Source organism: Podarcis erhardii (genome assembly GCF_964252035.2).
Source record: "Podarcis erhardii genome assembly, chromosome: 15".
Taxonomy (NCBI): Eukaryota; Metazoa; Chordata; class Lepidosauria; order Squamata; family Lacertidae; genus Podarcis; species Podarcis erhardii.
The window spans coordinates 10,808,404-10,827,273 of record NC_138505.1 but is presented as its reverse complement, the minus strand read 5'-3'; the positions used below and the strand labels follow the sequence as shown (position 1 = coordinate 10,827,273).

At 42.6% G+C, this 18,870-nt stretch overlaps 2 protein-coding genes across 5 annotated transcripts in view; both read right to left on the bottom strand.

Annotated features, from left to right (window-relative positions):
• The window catches only part of PACS1 (phosphofurin acidic cluster sorting protein 1), an 80,296-nt gene extending 70,118 nt beyond the window's left edge, over positions 1-10,178 (bottom strand). For 2 of the 3 annotated variants that reach the window (XM_081840899.1, XM_081840900.1), the window contains exon 1: positions 9,579-10,177. In XM_081840899.1, coding sequence (XP_081697025.1) covers positions 9,579-9,961 — 383 coding nt within the window. In that variant the 5' untranslated portion in view covers positions 9,962-10,177. Of the gene's footprint in view, positions 1-9,578 lie in introns of all 3 variants that reach the window. The other variant, XM_081840901.1, reaches the window with a different exon arrangement.
• Positions 10,179-13,390: 3,212 nt separating this feature from the next.
• On the bottom strand, positions 13,391-18,785 carry UQCRQ (ubiquinol-cytochrome c reductase complex III subunit VII). 2 transcript variants are annotated; one of them, XM_081841510.1, is made up of 3 exons: positions 18,635-18,785; positions 17,444-17,611; positions 13,391-13,601 (listed from the first exon to the last, which is right to left on the bottom strand). In XM_081841510.1, the coding sequence occupies exons 2-3, from the start codon at positions 17,595-17,597 to the stop codon at positions 13,507-13,509; spliced, it is 249 nt and encodes an 82-aa protein (XP_081697636.1). In that variant the 5' UTR covers positions 17,598-17,611; positions 18,635-18,785; the 3' UTR covers positions 13,391-13,506. The 2 variants fall into 2 exon arrangements, with proteins under 2 accessions (XP_081697636.1, XP_081697637.1); XM_081841511.1 differs by having other exon boundaries at positions 17,444-17,606; positions 18,635-18,783.
• Positions 18,786-18,870: the final 85 nt, after the last annotated feature.

Here is an 18,870-nt window from a genome sequence, read left to right as displayed (position 1 = left end):
CTGCCTGTTATATCCACGTAACTAAGCAATTCTTACTGCTAGATGGCTCCACCTCAGAACTTGATCTCCCATGTGGGATTAAAACATGCACGGCAAGAAACACTTCTGGGCCTAAGCAGGCATGTCCAACAGGTTGATCGTGGGGTGCTCCTGGTCGATCTTTGGGCCCTTAGTGATATTATTCACCCCAAAAAAAGCTCAACAGCTCTGACTTCCTAAAAAAAGCTCAGCAACAACTCTGGTCCATCCTCCAATGACAATAGGTAGATCACTGCCTTTTTTATATACTGTGAGTAGATCGCTACCTCTTGGGAGTTGGACGTGCCTGTTCTAGAGCATTTTGATATTTAACATGAAGGTTTTGCTTTGTTTTGCTACTGCAGTGCAAACGTTCCTGTAAACATAGCCTACTATTAGTTGGTGGAGAGAGCATCCATTAATGAATTTTCCAGCAAAAAGCCATTGCTTTCCCAAGATGTCTGTAGTTAGGTTAATTACGCGTAGGCTAAAAACTGCTCAAAGTTTGAGAGTGGCACAAGAGCTCTTTTCTTTTCATCTAAAATGAAAACAATTAATAGATCCCATTTACAATGTCAGGCCTATCCATGCCTATGTTTAACTTCAAACACTAATGTTCCCTGAACAGAGGTCAAATAAAAACTGAGTCACCAGAAAGCATTGTTGAGGATTAATTGTTCATTTTGAAGATTAGATACAATATCAGAAAAGCCACTGGCCTCAGTTGAATTAATTGTTATCCAGAAAGTCTATCCACAGCAAAGAATTCAGAAGAGATCCAAGGCAAATGAGACACAAAATGATAGGATGAAAACAGGATTCAAGGGATATATAAAAAAAATAGTAACAAAAACTTATAAAGTCACATAAACACAGAATTTTGACAACAGTTGTGTATATATTTTATGGTATATGTATTGCTGGATCAGGGGTGGCTAACCTGCATTAAACCCACTTTTAGTTACCACTAGAGTAAGATCTTAATTCACAAATCATGTGAATTCTGAAGGGCCCAACTCAAAACACTTAACATTCATATATTTCCATTTACCTCAGAGGGACCACACCAATGTAAATTGCCGGTCATTACCCTAAGCCTGAAAGGGATGTGGGTGGCCCTGTGGGTTAAACCACAGAGCCCAAGACTTGCCGATCAGAAGGTCGGCAGTTCGAATCCATGCGACGGGGTGAGCTCCCGTTGCTCGGTCCCTGCTCCTGCCAACCTAGTAGTCCGAAAGCACATCAAAGTAATAAATAGCTACCGCTCCAGCGGGAAGGTAAACGGCGTTTCCGTGCACTGTTCTGGTTCGCCAGAAGCGGCTTAGTTATGCTGGCCACATGACCCGGAAGCTCTACGCCGGCTCCCTCGGCTGATAAAGCGAGATGAGCGCTGCAACCCCAGAGTCGGTCACAACTGGACCTAATGGTCAGGGGTCCCTTTATCTTTACCTTAAGCCTGAAGGCCTACATAACCTGAAACCTGTTTCAGAATAAGATTAACTGAACCCAATAGACCTTATTTTTAAAATAATTTTTATTAAAGACTTCTGAACTTACAAAAATATGTGCATTGTCTCTTTTTTCAACTTGTTTTTTTCTACAGATCTGTTTCATTTTTGGGGAGACATTAGTGTTTAGGCTTGCCATACATCAGGAAAATTCCTGACATGTCCTGGCTTTGGGGTATAAAAAAATAGCATGGGGGGGGGACGGGGGACCTGGATGCATGCCAACGCGATAGAAACAGCAGCAGAAAAATCTCCAAAAGCTGAAAATTACTATTTTAAGTTTTAAGTGGAGGTTTCCCAAAAAAAGCACAACAATTTTGGTGTTTGAAATTTCCTGTTTGAAATATGGCAACCCTATTAGTTACAGATAGGTAGCCGTGTTGGTATGCCATAGTCAAAACAAAATAAAAAAATTCCTTCCAGTAGCACCTTCTCACCCCTTGCTTTTTCCTGTAAGACCTATTGCAGTCGTTAAGAGTCGTCAACAGGCTCATCACAGCTATCTGCCAATCACCCAATCCCACCACCCTTCTGAGTAATACCCCTCCCCACCTTCACACTATATAGAAGGGTCTGGTGACTTCTGTTTCAGTGTATCTGAAGAAGTGTGCATGCACACGAAAGCTCATACCAAGAACTAACTTAGTTGGTCTTTAAGGTGCTACTGGAAGGAATTTTTTTATTTTGTTTTAACCCTATTAGTGTTCATGCAGTATAAGGTTGGGAAGGGGGGCAAAGAGGAGAAGGGTGGGGATGGTGCATAGGGTGGGGTGGGTGGCAGTGCTTCTATTCTTTTACTGAGTGTATGTGTGGGGTTTTGTGTCAGGATCACTTGTGTGGGTTCTCTTTTTATTCGTTTCCTATATTTATTTGGTGGAAATAGGCCTTAATCTGAGTAAACATGTGCAGGATTGAGGTGCCAAGAATAGGCCTTGTTTTTCCTTGATTCAAAACACTTCCAGAACAGATTAATTGGCTCAACAATAAAGTTCCTATCACTAAGCTAACAACAGAAAAGGTCATTCAGGAGAGCAATAAGTTACTACAATAATATTGAAACACACTGTAGAAAAGAGTTACTGTTAGGAACTGAACATGTGAGAAAATTAAACTAATGGAACCAAACTTCTAAGCCAATTTGCTTATTTCTTAATGCAACTTCGAACTTTCACAACTCCTGCCAGAAAACATTTATGGAATAGGACTGCAAGCTTTAAAAATCAGCAAATCTGATACTTTAACAGGGTTAATTTTAATCAGAAAAAGAACAATTTAATTGGATTAATAAAAACAATTGATGAAACCAAAATATAAGGGCAAGTTTGTTTATTTTTTTGAAGCTATTTTAAGCCTTGTGTGCTTTTGTTGGGAGAATCAAAATATTCAACGGAGTAGCTTCCATTTACTAAATTCTCATGTACTGTACTTCACTATCAAAGAAAAAAAGTAAAGTTTTTCTTATTACACATATTTAAAATTGGTTAAAATGTAGGTGATTAATCAACTAAAAATTAACTAGGCACCCATCTTACTATAAAAGCTTTCTAATATTCACAAAATCAGCAACTGAAATAGTACCTGGCAAAAGATCTGACCTGCCCATATTTCTTATCCAACCCACTGATAACTTACAACTGTTTTTATAGGTGATTGGTTAGATCATAGACAGCTAACATATGCTCCTCCAGGTGTTATTGGACTCCAGCTCCCATCAGCTCCATCCGGCATGGCCAATGGTCAGGAATGCTGAGAATTGGAGTCCAACAACATCTGGAGGGCCATAGGTTCCCCATCCTGGGGTAGATGGCCATATGTTATATGGCAAATACATGTAATGCTTAACATGCTGTGAAGTGCACTGGCCTTACTAAGAGTTTTCTTCATTCAGTGTGACAAAATCAAACCAACAAACTGTGTCACCTCCTTAACAAGAAAAATTGTTATGGAAGTAAAGTATTATAGCAATACCTTTGGGGTGTTAGGAAAAACTCACTCTGGTGGAAGTAAAAGCAACATTTAGTATCAGTATTAAATGCTATTTGTTCCACAAAGCACACAAAATGTGCCCTGTATATGCCAAAAGGTCTTGAAGAAAAATAATTAAATTCCAGGTGGTCCCAAGTCATGCCCCACATTCCACCCCAATAGTAAAGTTGGTAAGTAAGTTACAAATCATGATCACTGAGGGAAGCCACCCAGCCACATACATAAGGGAGCAATTAACCATCAAAATTGCACATCATATCTGACACCGGTTCTAGACAACATTTAATTAGTACAATGAGAAAAGAGTGATCCCCACAGAATGGTAGTCTGCCACATTTTGCTACCATAATTGCAACATGTCAAGAAGGGGAGAAGCTCCCCATATTATATGCAACAAACCAGGCATGTTTTCCAGGGAGAAAAACCAAATCGCAACCTGAAATGGCCTGATGTTAAATCAGTATCAAGCATAAACATAACTAAAGACTGCAGCGATGTTTGGTTAAAGCAACTAAGCTAAGTATCTATATTAAAAGGGCCTGATCAAATCTATATTCCCTGCTTTAGAAACCATCAAGCACTTTGCTACAACTTTCTGGAGTAGTGGGGAATTGCTAGTATCTTGTTTGTCAAAGACTTCATAATAATGTAGACTATACTAATACTAGACAGTGAAACCTTTCAAGAATCATAGAAGGTTTTAAATTTTAAAAGGAGATTTAGATAATAGTGTGATTCAAATGCATGCACACTCTGAAGAAATGTTATCTCCACAAAAAGTTTCTAATATTACTCTAATGCTCTCACATGTAAAAGAAGAGTCACAAAAACATGTAACTTGGATAAATTAAGCTGTTCAGACTCTGAGTTGTATTATCTACTATAAAAACATGTTGAAGTTCTATTTACAAGTCAATAAACTCAATGGAAACATTAAGAAGTTACTTTTTACTGAAAGGGAAAAATGTAGCATTGGCAGAACTTGCCTTTCCACCTGCTACAGTTACTTTTGCACTAAGGAAATCAGCGGAGCCCTTCAGCTGGGAGGAAAGGATGAGCACAGCAAATACATATTTTATACCAAAAAGTGCAATAGGGAGAAGAAACAAAAACAAAAAAGGAAGTGTTGTCAAATTCTATTATCCTGGAACTACACAAAGAGGGGGTTGCTATATTGAGCTCATGTTCCAAATGACGTAGACTACAATTATCTACCCTTACCTGGGTGTACATCTGATGTAACTCAATGAGAGTTATTTTTGAGTAGGCATGCACAAGATTTTACTAGGCCTATTATGCTCAGTAACACTTACTCTCAGGTGAGCATACAGTATAATAATGACATGAGGTGTCAGACAAGTGGCTGGATTAATAACAACACAATATATGTATTTGCCCTAGGCAAATGATTTATTTCAGGCCATCTCAACTGTGTCAGATACTGCATGTCCAAATTCTTTTAACATGATGTTAAAATATCCCTATAAAAATGGCAAAGTGTAAGAGTCAATCACTACTGACACCTCTGGAATGGGAAAAACAGTAACTTCCTCTGTGGCAGGAACTAAATTCCTGTATTAGTAAAGCATGCAACATGCTTTCCGGTGTCATGTAATAGAGCTCAAGAGCCATGTGAAATAGGAGGAGCTTATCAACTACTTTTGGCTGTCTCATAGATACATCAACCAGAAGCAATACAGAACATAAGGACCAATTGCTAGTACAACCAAGACATGGACAGTGATCACCCAAGAAAAAGAAAATAGCTCACACCTCTCCAGTAACCCTCAGTCTCAAAGCTATGGCTTTCAGACTGAGAATTGTGTTTTATTCAAAAAGTAAACATGTCAATATATTGCACTGGAATGACTGTAATGACCCCTTGTGGCCTTAAACCAATTTCTTATTTAGAGCAGAAGCCTTTTTTTTTACAAGAATACCATCTTACAGTAAGTGTACTTTTGATTACTGTAATCACAGGCAGATTCTTGAGTCATAACAAACACAGCTATCTCAGAAACAGGGTGAGGGAACTAAGCTGCATCTGCAAAATAAGCTCAAATCATTAGTTAGTCCACCCCTTCATTATAAACAGACAATAGACATGGATCGCAAAGCCCATCTGGGGTACATTCAGTACTCTGGACACTAATCAATCATTTTGAATACAACATTAAAAATCAGGATACTGGAAGTTTTAAAATAACCCAAATTTCAGCAAAACAAATGATTCAGTTATATGACTACAACTGGTATGTTTGTTTTAATATGGTGAGAAATAATTGTTAAAATATTGGACCTTTTGTTTTTGCATGCTGGATGAAAGGGGTTTGCTCTTTGCTGTATTTCAGTTCAAATCTGGCTAGGATTATTCCCTACAGCTTTCAAAAAGCTATTCAAACTATGTACTGTATTTAAAAGGTCCTCCCCCAAATGGTGACTGAGCAGAGAAACAAAACCATGAATTCAAACCAAGGGGATGTAAAAAACAAAAACAAAAACAAAAACAAAACTACAACAAATTAACATTCAGCTTATGAAGCAAATTAGTCAGCTATTGAGACAAATCCTTCAATTAAGCTTTGTCTAAAGATTAGCAATAGACCCATTATTGTTTGATTCTTGTTTAAGAGGTGGGCAGGAAAAATACTGCCCTTGAGACAAGTCTCAGCTGTCACAAAATGCCACAACACAGCATCATAGATGTTAGAAACATGCTGATATTATGCTTGTTAGCAGAAAAAAATATTGGCCAAGTCTCATGTAGGTTCTGAACAAGGGATTAGCATAATAATTCCTGTAACAAGCATGGTGTCTGTTTGAGAGAAGAATAATCAGCCACTTGGGTTCTTCAAGATCAAACAGGTATAGGCAGACTAAAAATAAACAGTAATCAATCAGTTTGAGATAGCGGCTCATCTCCCAGTAGACAAAAACTGCTGTTTCCTACTTTTTTGGCCAATTTTTTGCCACCCAAAGAGAACAGAGTGGCCAGCCTGTCTATCTTGGCTGTCCTCAGAACAGCAGCAGTTCAACACAAATAATAAATATCATTTAACGAAGAGAGACAGGAGAGGAGTATGTCTTTGCTTTAAGCACAAGGAGGAAAAGGAGGAAAGTTGATCTTATAGCTTAGCCGGTTTCACTTCATGCAACTAAAAGGGGATATACAGACAAAGTCATTACAAGGACATTAAACTATACAGGTCATTTAGGATAGAAGAAACTCATTTAGTGGAACAAGTGCTCAGCAACACAGGTGAGGGAGACTTTCAGTAACTGCAGAAGGCATTTCATTGTTTTTTAGTCCATCAGGTTTTAAGTTCTGCACACTACCCACAGTATATCCAGATGAAGAAAATCAAGCTACAAATGCTGTAATAAAAAGCAGCCATACTCATTCAAAATGTTCCATTTGGGGTTATGTTGAGCCTTTAACCTGCAGACAGCAAACTCACTCTCACAGGCGATTGGAATAGCAAGACGATTGCTCCATAACCAACCAAGTCATGTGTAAAAGGGTTGTTAGATACAAATGACTAGAATAAGGGAATGACCATAATGACAGCTCTGTTGGACAGTGAAATTCTTAAGGTTCCCTTATAGAACATTATAAAATAATTATAAGACAACTCCACATACGGTAAGCTCTTACCTTGTTGCACAGTAAAAGTTCTGTTGTAGGACAGTGACATTTTTGGCTTTTGAAAGTGGTTTGATTTCTGGATGAAAATACAAGACTGCACAAGACTGCCTTGGCGAGGGGGACTGAAAGGTCTTAAAACTAAGACAGCATTGGGTCATTTCACCTCTTCTACACTCCATAGATGGAAAGATCCAGGAAAGCCACTTTTAATAATCCCCCTGTCAATGAGGCAGTAAAGTGGCATGCAGAATGGTTTCTAGAGGAGCTACTGTTGCATATATTTCAGCTAAGAGAAGCTCAATGGAGCCATAAAAGTTTGTTTTAATGTATCAGGTGGTTCTTTTCATATTCACCTGAGAAGCATTTATCGAGCAAAGAAGAGTATATGGAGAGTTACCATTGTATCAATAAAGCATCTTTATCAGTGGTTCTTTTAGGAACCTCACTGGAAAGTAGATGCGTTTATAAGATTTGGCAGATTTCATCTGAGGGTTTCTGAAAGAATCATCACAAGGAAAGGGCAGAAGTCCCAATCTCCCCTAAGGGAAAGTTTAAGTGGTAAGCATTCTTACTAACACCTAATGGAAAACCCCCACAGGAAGAACAGAGCTCTGTTTCACTTCAAAAGGCCAAGGTCACTTATTTGGAATAAATGAAGGCAAAGATGGGGTGGTGCAGCTTGCTTTCATAATAAGGAAATGATTTTGCTCATGCCTTGAAGCAGGTTGTGCATATGCAAATCAGAATATAGTATCTACGTGAGTGAATCTACTCTCACTGGGGAAATCATGTCAACTTTACCAAGTAAGTGGGCTGTGGATAATTTCCTTTTATTAGGCAGAACATCTTCCTACTTAGTCAAATTATATTCTGGAAAAGGGAGGGATCCACTTCTTTCCTAACAAAGAGGGGTGGGGTGATAATTCTCCTTTTGTTTGTTTTTTTATAAAATTTTTATTGGGTTTTTACATTTTATAAAGACACACACACACAGATAATTCTCCTTTTGATGGGGGAAAAGCTAAACCTTGAAGGGTAAAAGGCAAGTTCTCCATTATGTGAGGAAGGTTGACTTGTCCTCTATTATATGTGGTCAGGGACACATATGTTATAAAATGAGCTGCTTCTTATGTGTATGGATGACTGTTGAAGGAGAAACAACTCCTCAACTTTGAAATTCCAACACCCACCCTCACTCTTATATATTTCTCTTAAATATCATTTAAATAACCGCTCCACTTTGAAAAACCCTACATCCCCAGCACACAGAGGGGTAAGCCCCTCCCACATAAGCTACTGACTTATAAAGGAGGAGAACATCCCACGTCCTTTACATTTGCTGGGGGAGGGTACTGGTTAACAGAACCTCATTCACCTTTACATGGGTGGGGACAGAAGTAGGTGTTTCAAGATGAAGGGGCTGGTTCTGTTTTACGTGTACACATGGGGTTAATTTATTCTGTTTTATCCTTTTTCAGCTTTCCTTCCAAAATATGCACTCAAAGCAGGATACAAATGTTAAAAGTAATATCTACACCCACACACAGGATGACACCCCCTTTATGCACAAGGAGGAAGATGCTAGCTAAAATATAGTACTGTAACTCATTCTCTTTGAAGGCATGCAGGCATAGATGGAAGGGGGTATTAGTTCTCCGCAAAGGTCAAGGACCCTAACATATACTCATGTAAGAAAACTGTTAGGTGCAACTGCCCCCATTGAGAGGAACAAGCGACCTCTCACTATGTACAGCCTCCCTCGATTTCCCACTCCTGCTTAAACATCAACCCACAGCCCCACATAAAGGCAAAGCACTCTTTAACATTCGTGTGTGTGTGATTAAAAGAAACAATTTGCTATCATTCCCCTCCAAGGGGAATGTAAATATGGGGAACAGATAAATGACGTCTAAGGGTTAGGTTTCATCCTTTATTCCCCAAGGAGGAGGGACGTAAATACTTAAAATAGGGCGCCTTTTCTCTCTCTGTGTGTGTGTTTTTTTCCCCTTCTTTTCCCTTTTTGGCAGGCGATAGAGCAAGTAGGTCTTAGGGAGTGGGTGGGGTCGGGCTTGACTTCCACACCTGCGAAGGTAAACGGAGGGAGATAACGGGGTGAGACGCGGGGGGGGGGGCGTGGAGAAGAAGATATGAGGTTGGAGGGAAAGAAACCTTGCAGCCCAACCAAAGCAGATAAACGGGCTAAGCCTCCAGCCTGCCCACAAAGACGACTCCTCTTCCTCCTCTGGTGTGTTGCTGCTGCTGCGACACGGCTACTACTTACCCCTCAGGGAATCGGTTGATTAAATGCACATTTCTATGCCACTGAATTCTTAAAATCTGTACGGTGGCGGTGCCAAAGAATGTAAAAAGAAGGAAAGAGTCTCTCTCTCTCTGCCCCCCCCGCACCCCCACTTCCTCACCTGGGCACGCAGCTGGGCGAGCTCCGGTCCACCTCCCAGGTGGCGTAAAGGTTCATCTGGACCGGGCGCCCCCCTGCCGTCGCCGCCGCCGCCGCTGCGCCTGACCCGGGAGCCCCCGAGCCGCCTCCCCCTGGGGCCAGAGAGCCTCCTCCGGGGCCGAGAGCGGCCGGCTGAGACAACGAAGGCGCCGCCGCCGCCGCCGCCGGAGGAGCAGGAGGAGGCGCCAGCTGCTGCTGCTGTAGCACCGCCGTCGGCGGCGGAGGCTGCCCTGAAAGGCTCTGTGCAGCCGGGGACGCCGAAGAGGCTGAGGCGCTGGATGCCGGCTGGTGCAGCGAAGGCGTGAGCGAGCCCCGCTGGCCGCCGAGCGCCCCTCTCTCCGCCATGGCTGAGGAGGAGGACGACGACGACGACGAGTCTCCCTCAATCCCCGCTAGCGCCGCCTCAGCCGCCGCCTTCTTTCCCCTTCAGCCGCGCGGCTGGCTTTGACTCCTGTTGCCCCTGCAGGCGCGCTCCCGAATAGGAGGAGCGAGCGAGCGCGAGGCCGCTGGCGGAGGAGGAGGAGCGCGTGCGCGAGAGGCAGCGAGTTTGAGGAACGGTTGCTTGGGAAAAGGGCGGGGAGATTTGGGGGGAGGGCGGCGGCGGCGCCAGTGGCAGTTGCGGGGCTCAAACCCAAATTAAAGGGGGCGCTCGCGCGCGCGGGAGGACGGCGATTGGGCGCCTTGACGGCTCTGCGCGCGCTGATTGGGTGGAGCGACCTACCGCTCGCGCTTTTACGGTGTGTATTTCTCTCTCGCGCACGCCTTTTCCCCGCCCTCTTCTCTCTCTCTCTCTCTCAAATTCTTTTCTCCTCCAATCGACCCTCACTTCCTTCCCTTCCCTCTTAACAGGGCGAACTCGGCGCCCTCCTGGCTTAGGGGGAAAGCTCACGACACACGTCCCCGTATTAAATTAGAAACGGGTGGGGGTGGAGGGAATCCGTATTGTGAAGGGGGATAGGGTATATACTGTACTGTATTGTTTTTAAAAATGTATTTATTTAAAAGGCATTTATATACTGCTTAGCATTACAAAAAAAATCTTAAAGCAGTATACAGTATAACAACAACACTGAACCAAAACACAGCCAAAAACCAGTAAAATACAATAACAAAATAATAAAACAAATTCGGAAGATTCAGGGAGGTAATACAGGGTCCAGCCTTGCAGGTCAGGGAAAGCCGGGCAGAGAGAGAAGTCTTCACAATATATCTGAAGCAACTTGATCATTGCTGCTTCACCCATGGCAGAGAGGGAATTATTATTATTATTTATGTATTTATATGCTGCCCATCTGACTGGGTTGCTCCAGCCACTCTGGGGGGCTCCCAACAAAAAAATAGTGGGGAATGGCATACTGTATATTTCCCACTTTCTGCAAAAGCCTTCAAAGCCAATTATGACATTTATAAAGTACATAGACTGTGGTGGCACAAGAAAAAAATGGGGGGACACAGAAGAGCCAAGTATATCTCTAGATGGACAAGTTGACAAGTTGTGTCCCACGTGTTAAGATCTCTGAGAGAAAAATAACAGTCTCTGTTGAGGTAGGAGCACCACAGTACAGTACTTAAGCCCACCACTTCCTAGTTTGGAAGACTGCTTGCCCTCTCTCCTCTCCTATGGTACCACTCAAGTGAAAGGAAAAGGGGCAACTTAAATGTAAATGCATAATTAGACATAAACACAGCATATATTTGACACTGGAAGGGGGAGCAATACACTACTAATGGTGATTTTCCCCCCTCAGTCCAGTTAGTACTGTACCTGTCTTCAAGAGCAGGAAACAGTTAAAAACATAAACACACATTGCTATTATGCAGTGCCTATAAGACCAAGGAGGTTTCCAGCATCTTAAAGCCTCACAGATTTTTTATGGTATAAGCCAGGGGTGGCGGACCTCAGTGCCAAATGTGGCCCTCTGAGCTCTGCTTGGCCCTCAATACTCTCCCAAGGTAACCCTGCCACAGCCCTGCTCTACAGGCATTTGCTTCACGGGGGGCAGGGGGAGAGATAAATATGTGTGGCAGGTGTAGAAATTTTTGTTTTTTGTGTGTCTGGGAATGTACCCTACTGTAAAAAGGGCAAAAGTCACACGCTGCTGCATCTACTTTTGCCGCTTGGCCCAACCCGCCCCTGGCATATTGTCCTCAAAACGTCCATATGTGTCAAGAGCCTGTCCACCAAGGAGTGGATCCTGATTGGCCCAGGATCCCTCTTGCGTGGTAGAACTATATATGCATGATGTATAGCCATGTATAGCACAGCTGGCACCAATGTAGCTGTCAGGTGTCACCTCACCCCAAACTAGTTATCTACATGCTGCCAGGTATAGTCATAAGGAGTTTTGTAGTGTATTGTCATCAGTCTACCACTGATACACATAACAGTATTTTTCAATTTCCTCCCCTGTGGGTGAGGTGATAGATGTATTCACTGAACATGTGCCTAGTCACAATGATGGACTAAATGAGGACCAGTCAACTGAGGCTCAATCCAAACAAGATGCTGTTAATAGGTGGTTCCTCTGGTCGGATGAGTGGTGTACAGCCCTACCAGGTTCAACTGGTGGCCCAATTGCTCCTCTATCGGGACAGTAATCTGTGCTCTAGTAACCTCCCAATTAGATTACTGAGATGCATTATACATAGGGCTGCCTTTGGTGAAGAATGCAGCAGCAAGATTGCTGACAAAAATGAGGCAGTATTGAGCATATAATGCTAGTTCTGGCACAGCTGCGGTGCCTGCCTTTACATTCCCAAACCCAATTCAAAGTGTTGGTTTTAACCTACGCAGTCCTGGAAGGCTCAGGAAATCAGTCTCAATTCAAAGCACCAGTGATTTACCTTTGAAGTCCTATATATGGTTTGCAGCCAAGATCTGTAAAGAACCACATGATCTTGCCTACCCAATTAGGCCACCAACATAAACCTCACAGCTAAAAGAAGTGTGGTTATTTGGAACACAAGCGTTTTTTGGCCTCCTTACTTGGAGAGACCCATTCATCAGCATTCAGTTCTTCAGCATTCAGTGCAGAACATTCCAGCTTTGATACCTTTTCAGTTTGTTATTAAGTTTTGTTCAGGACACAAAGGAGGGAGATAAATATGCACCCATGAATAAAGTAATAAAAATTGCCCTTTTTAGATTTCATTTACCAAAAAGCAGAAGAGAGATGAGGAACCCATAGCCCAGGGGCAAGGAGCCTTTTTCAGCCCACGTATTCCCTTATGGAAGTCAGATACCAGTGGCAGGAGGGACCAGACATAAAAATGGGGGTGGAGCAACAGATTTGATTTGATATATTTCTATTCCGCTTTTCCAACAACAAAGCTCAAAGCTTCAAATGTGAATCTTACCTTGGCACATTAGGTTAGATTCTACACACATTTATACACTATACTCCATCCAGGCATGCATTCCAGCAAGGTAAAAATACCCAAGGCGGGTGCTTAGTGAGTTACAGGACCTGGGAAGTGGGTGTGGCCTGGGGAGAGTCCCAAGGACTAGCTAGAGTTGCCTGGAGGGCCACATTCGGCCTCCAGGGCTGAGGTTCCTCATCCCTGCTGTAGCCCTCTAGATGTTGCAGTACTGCAATTTCTATCAGCCCTGACCACTGGCCATGCTGGCTGGGGCTGATGGGAGGTAGAATGCAACATCTGGAAGGCCCCACAGGTCCCCTATCCCTGGAACAGCTGAATGCTAGACAGCAGCAAAAACAGCTCCATGCCTGCATATTCAGCTTTTGGCAAAGCTCGAAGAATCACACTCACAAGTAGAACAGGAAGAGAGGTTTATTGAACCAGTGTTATTTTAAATATTTGCGTATTCATGTCAACAAGCTGAGGCCAAGAATAAATGCTGGCAACTGTTTTCTTTGTTATCTGTCAGATTATTCGTCATTCTCATAGTCAGCTGGGTTCTTCCTTTTAAGACGTTCAAATTCTTCGGTTCCCCAGGAATAGATGACATAGGCCGCGACAAAGGCTTAGGAGGTTAAAAAAGAAACACAGTTAGCTTTACAACTACAATAAAAGCAACCAAGACTTCTGTTCTTCCAGTTCCACCGTTCTCAGTGGTCCCAAAGGTCTTCTTGCTCCCTTGCGCATGACTCTGCCCTGTCTCCCTTGCTGTCCCTTATACCTGGAATTGCATCCCAAATCACCTGAGTGATATCTTTCTCTCTTACATCCTTCATAACCCTTTATCAAAACCACTTATTTATCACCCTGTTGGCACAGCCCTTAAGTTCCCATAGTCTACTGTAACAAAGGCTAAATACATGTTACTAAAATAACAACATATTCTTCTGCTATGAAGTACCATTCCAGCAAATAGTTGGGAATGCAGCACCATCTTTTATAAAAGATCTGGCTCTCCAGATGTTGGACACAACTCCCATACACCTTGGACAGCATGGCCAGTGGTCAGGAATTATGGGAATTGTAGTCCAGCAAGATCTGGAGTCCAAGAGGCTCCCCCACTCCTGCTTAATAACATGTACAAGTAGGAGTTTTATAATCATGACAGCCCAGGATATGGCAAGTGCTCTGACATTCCTCATTTCCTTAAAGATGCACTGTTAGCTCTCTATATATATTTGTGTGGCCTAGCCCCATCTGTCTTTTTATTTCTATCCCCCTCTTTGACTAAAGAGAAAGCCATTTCCAATCAATTTTTTAAAAGAAACAATAGTGTTGTTTTTTAAGATGCCAGTTTGTTTGTTGCCATTTTCTTCTGCATTGATGAGTTTTTCAAGAAAAGTATTGCGGTGGAAGCAAATAAAGTTATGTATTAACACATGAGTAGCCAATGCGGTGCCCTCCAAATGTAGCTGGATTATAGCTCTTCATCCCTTACCACTAAACCCTAAAAAGTGTGTGTGTGTGTGTGTGTATATATATATATATATATATATATATGTGTGTGTGTGTGTGTGTGTACACATGTGTGCTAGGGGTTGGCAGAGAGTTTTTCCACTCTTGCAAGAGCATGGTACATTTCTTTTTAAAAAGTGTTTTATTGATTTTCAGTTACAAATGAGTTAGATACAAAAAAGTAGAAAAGAATAAAGAATAACAATAACAACAAGTTGGAGGAGCCTAGTAATTTTTTATGCTGCGAAGAGGAGGTTTCTCTTTTACGGCAGCCCACCTGGTTTCAATTCTGGGCACAGAGAAGGAATAGAATCTGTCCCCACTCTACAAGCCCACTCACTCGCCTGCACAGAATTACTTGTTGCCAATGGCTACCAGGCTAATACATAAACACAGGGGTGTGGAATCTTTTTCAGCTGAATTCCCTTCTGGGGGCCACACACCAGTGGTGGGTGGAATCAGAGGCAAAAGTGGGTGGAGCAATGAATGTAAACGTTTGCCTCTGTATACTACATTAGTTTCTAAATGTGTGCACGCACACCCTCTCTGTCCTCCATCCTGACATGCAAGAAGTGTTGTCAGAATTCAAGGATATAATCCAAGCCAGGGAGAACCAGTCAAGGAGGGTGCAAAGCAGAGCCAGGAGGAGAGCGGTCTGGAGAGTCCCAAAGGCCAGAGAGTGCTTGAAAGTCTTCATTTGCCTCTCAGCTCCAAGCTTTCCCACCCCTGCATAAACTACCAAGGCTGGATCCATCTTTCCACTGAATTGTTTGCTATAACCTGTAATCCAAAATACTGTACTTTTAATTAAGTCCACCATTATCGCCTCCTTCCATTGGTCCCTGTCAAACTGGCCTTCCCATAAAATTAGCTGCTGAGGAGTGACATTTTGGTATCAATATTTTTAGGGTAATGTTGAAGACTTTATTATTTTTTCTTTGTAGCTTTCAGTGGCTTGTTTAAATTGGGCTGCAGTGATGATGTTCTAAGCTGCCGACAGAATGCTGAGCTTGTGCCGTACTAGTTCAATTTTTTTGGTGCTGATTCTTTAAGATCACCACAAAATGTGATTTTATCCAGCTCACTTATAGCAGCCAAGTTCATTGATTTCCATGGGTCTACTACTCCAAGTATGTGTTAGTTGGATGCAACCCAGTGTTTTAAAAATATAGTGAAGTGTGGTTATATCATATTTAATTATTTTAAATGGTATTCAGACTGGTTATCTCTGCTGTTGCATTCCACTTTGTGAATATATATATAGAGAGAGAGAGAGTGAGTTTTTCTTTCTGTAGTGTTTTTAGTGGTTGGTCATCATGCTGCGATGACAGTCCAAGCCACTAGACAATTTAAAAGATACACAGATGGAGCAGGGGCTTGGAAGCTGGCCCTTACAGGGACCCACCTCAGAGTCTGAACAGGTCATCTCAGGATTGAAGAGAGTACAGCGGGAGAAGGTAACATTATGCAAGAGGCTGATAGCACTAATATAAAACCCGAAGACCTCAGGACTTCATAAACTGCTGTCAACATATGCAACAGCATATGAATTCGTTGAACTATTGAAATGCACTACTTAAATGCTAACTATCATTGTCACTGAGGCTAAAGATGACTAATTGCTAACGAGATTTTGTAATTACACTAAGGAGATTATAATTCTGGAACACGTGGGAGAGTAGACTGTTATTGCCACTGTGTACTGACTAAAGGAGATTGTCATCTTGCTCTGCTCTCTTGCTCCATCTAGTGCTTCCAATGTAGAGCAAAGAGAACTGTCTTTTATAAATTGGCACAGGCTGCCCAGTAGCCACCAGGCTAAGTTCAAGGTGTTGGCACAAAACCCTGTATGGCTCAGAACCAGGATACGTAAAAGAGTGGTTTATCCCCTATATACCCAGCCAGTCACTGTGTTCTACAGCAGAGGGCCTTCTGAAGATAACCATCTCATCAGCAGGTCTGCCTGCACAATGCCAGAACTGGGAACTCCCCCCACCTACATGTAAGACAAGCATCATCTCTCTTGTTTTTTCAGTGCCTGCTGAAAACTTCAAGAAGCCTTATAAGGGGAATTTTTTACCCCAGTTGCTATCTGCATTGGATCTGAAATTCTGGGTTCTTTAAATTCTGGGTTTTTAATTTTATTAATTACCTGCTCTTCAACCCAAGATCCCAGGATGTGTTACAACAATTAAAACAATTTATAATCCAGCTGGATACTATCCTGGATTGAACACTTGACTATTTTGAAGAACTCTAATATATATAACCGACAGATGGATAGTTGGAAGTCCTTTTAACCTATTTCTTTACTTCCCTTATTAGTATACAGTATTATTCCTTTAATATTCTTATCCCTTTGTTATCCTTTCTTTTTCTTTTCTACTTTCTTTTTGTTTCTGCTTTGCTCTGTTCTTTTGTGGCCCTCTACTCAGGGTTAAGAAGGGGTTAGCATGCAGATCCATCACTTTTCATGATGGACAGTGGATGAAAAACCCTGTTTGGGAGGCAGGGAAGGGAAGAACTCTCATGGCGGGAGGCTGGGCAGAAGAAAATACCACCGTTTTAAAACAGGGCTATGTGAGATCTAAACAGTACTTCATCTGATAATCTGGCTGCTGCATTCTGGAACAACTTAAGTTTCCAAAGTAACTTCAAGTTAATTCATAGGAAGCTATTCATAAATGAAATAAATAATAACAATAATGAAGTTCATCTAATCTGCTCCATGCCCTCTTTGTAATATGATGGCAATGAAGAAACTGCTCCCCCCCCCATGCCATATGTTGCTCCAGAGATTGCCTTCTTCTGAAACCAACATCCTGAGTACTTTCTTTGATCTTCACTTTGAACATCAATGCACTAATCCTGGAGAAAGAACCAGCCCTCAAGGGTAACACAGAGCACACAATCAAGAAGCAGAAGGAGCAGCCTAAATAATTTTTAACTTACGAGGCACCACCCGGAAGACCTGTGTACTGAACCGCCTCCAGACATTAAGAATTCCTTTGGAGAAGAAGTGTGGGAAAGCTCTTTGTTCAAATGGAGACAAGCTGTAGGTGATCACATGCCTTACTCTCTCCAAGTTTCCAAAGTGAATACCCATCTTGGCAGGCTGTTCTGCAAAAGGAAACAGGAATGACAGAAAAGTATAGGATTAGCAAAACACTGCTGAAGTGGAGTGCATTCTCCCAACATTTTAACTTTGCATAGGGGATTGTTTAAGGGAGTTTTCCAGTGACACAATACAGGGTGAAGCAAGACCAAGTATCAACCTTTGACTACATCTGCATGACAAAAAGTGGTTAGCATCTCAGAACCACATGGACCAGGAATGGGGAATCTCTTGCCCTCCAAATGTGGTTGTGCTACAACTCCCACCAGTGCCACCCAGCAAGGCTAAGGGTCAAGGACAATGGGAGTTTCAGTTTTTATTATTCCTGCAATTTATTACCTATTCTTCACCCTAAGGTCCCAGGGCAGGTTACAACTCTTAAAACACCACTTGTAACATTAAAAACACAACATTACATAACATTAAAAACAACTTTAAAATTCCAGAAATATATTTTAAATATATATACATCAGGTGTCAAAAGCCAGGGTAAAGAGGTGCATTTTTTCCAGCATTCACCAGCTATATAATGAAGGCCCAGGATGCACCTTGGTGGGGGAAGCTGCCCTGCTTGTAGTCCAGTAACATCTGTGTGGAACAGCCTTTCCCAAACTTGGTCCCCAAGGTGATGTTGGACTACAACTCCCAGTAGCTCCAACGGTCAGGGATGATGGGAACTGTAGTCCAACAACGTGTGGGGACCAAAAATTGGGTAAGGTTGGGGAAACAAGACTGAGCTAGATGGACTCATGGTTCCAGGAAGCTTCTAGTGCAGGCATCCGGCCCTCCAAATGTTTGGGACTACAATTCCCATCACCCCTAGCTGACAGTACAAGTGGTCAGGGATGATGGGAATTGTAGTCCCAAATATCTGGAGGGCTGGAGTTTGCCTATGTCTGTTCTAGTGGGTGCTGTTTACACCGGAGTAAAGAGAGACCGAGGACCCTTAACAGGGGACTCCTGAATCCTGAGAGTATAAAGGCCGGCGTGATAGAACCCTTTCCAACCACATTCCCGCTTCTACGCACCCGCTCAGCTCCTTGCAGGAAAGGTCACCGCTCCTCACTCCAGCATCAGAAACAGGTCCTCCTTTCCCTTTTCCGGTCCCAGAAAGGTCACTTCCGGTTTAAACGACTCTATAGAATCGCTATCAGGCCCGCCTGCCCGCGACGCACTGCTGAGCATGCTCACTGGCAACCGCTGAAGTCGACGCCCTGCCCTTTCATGGCGGACGCGCAGAACGTCGGTTCACGGGAGCCTCCTA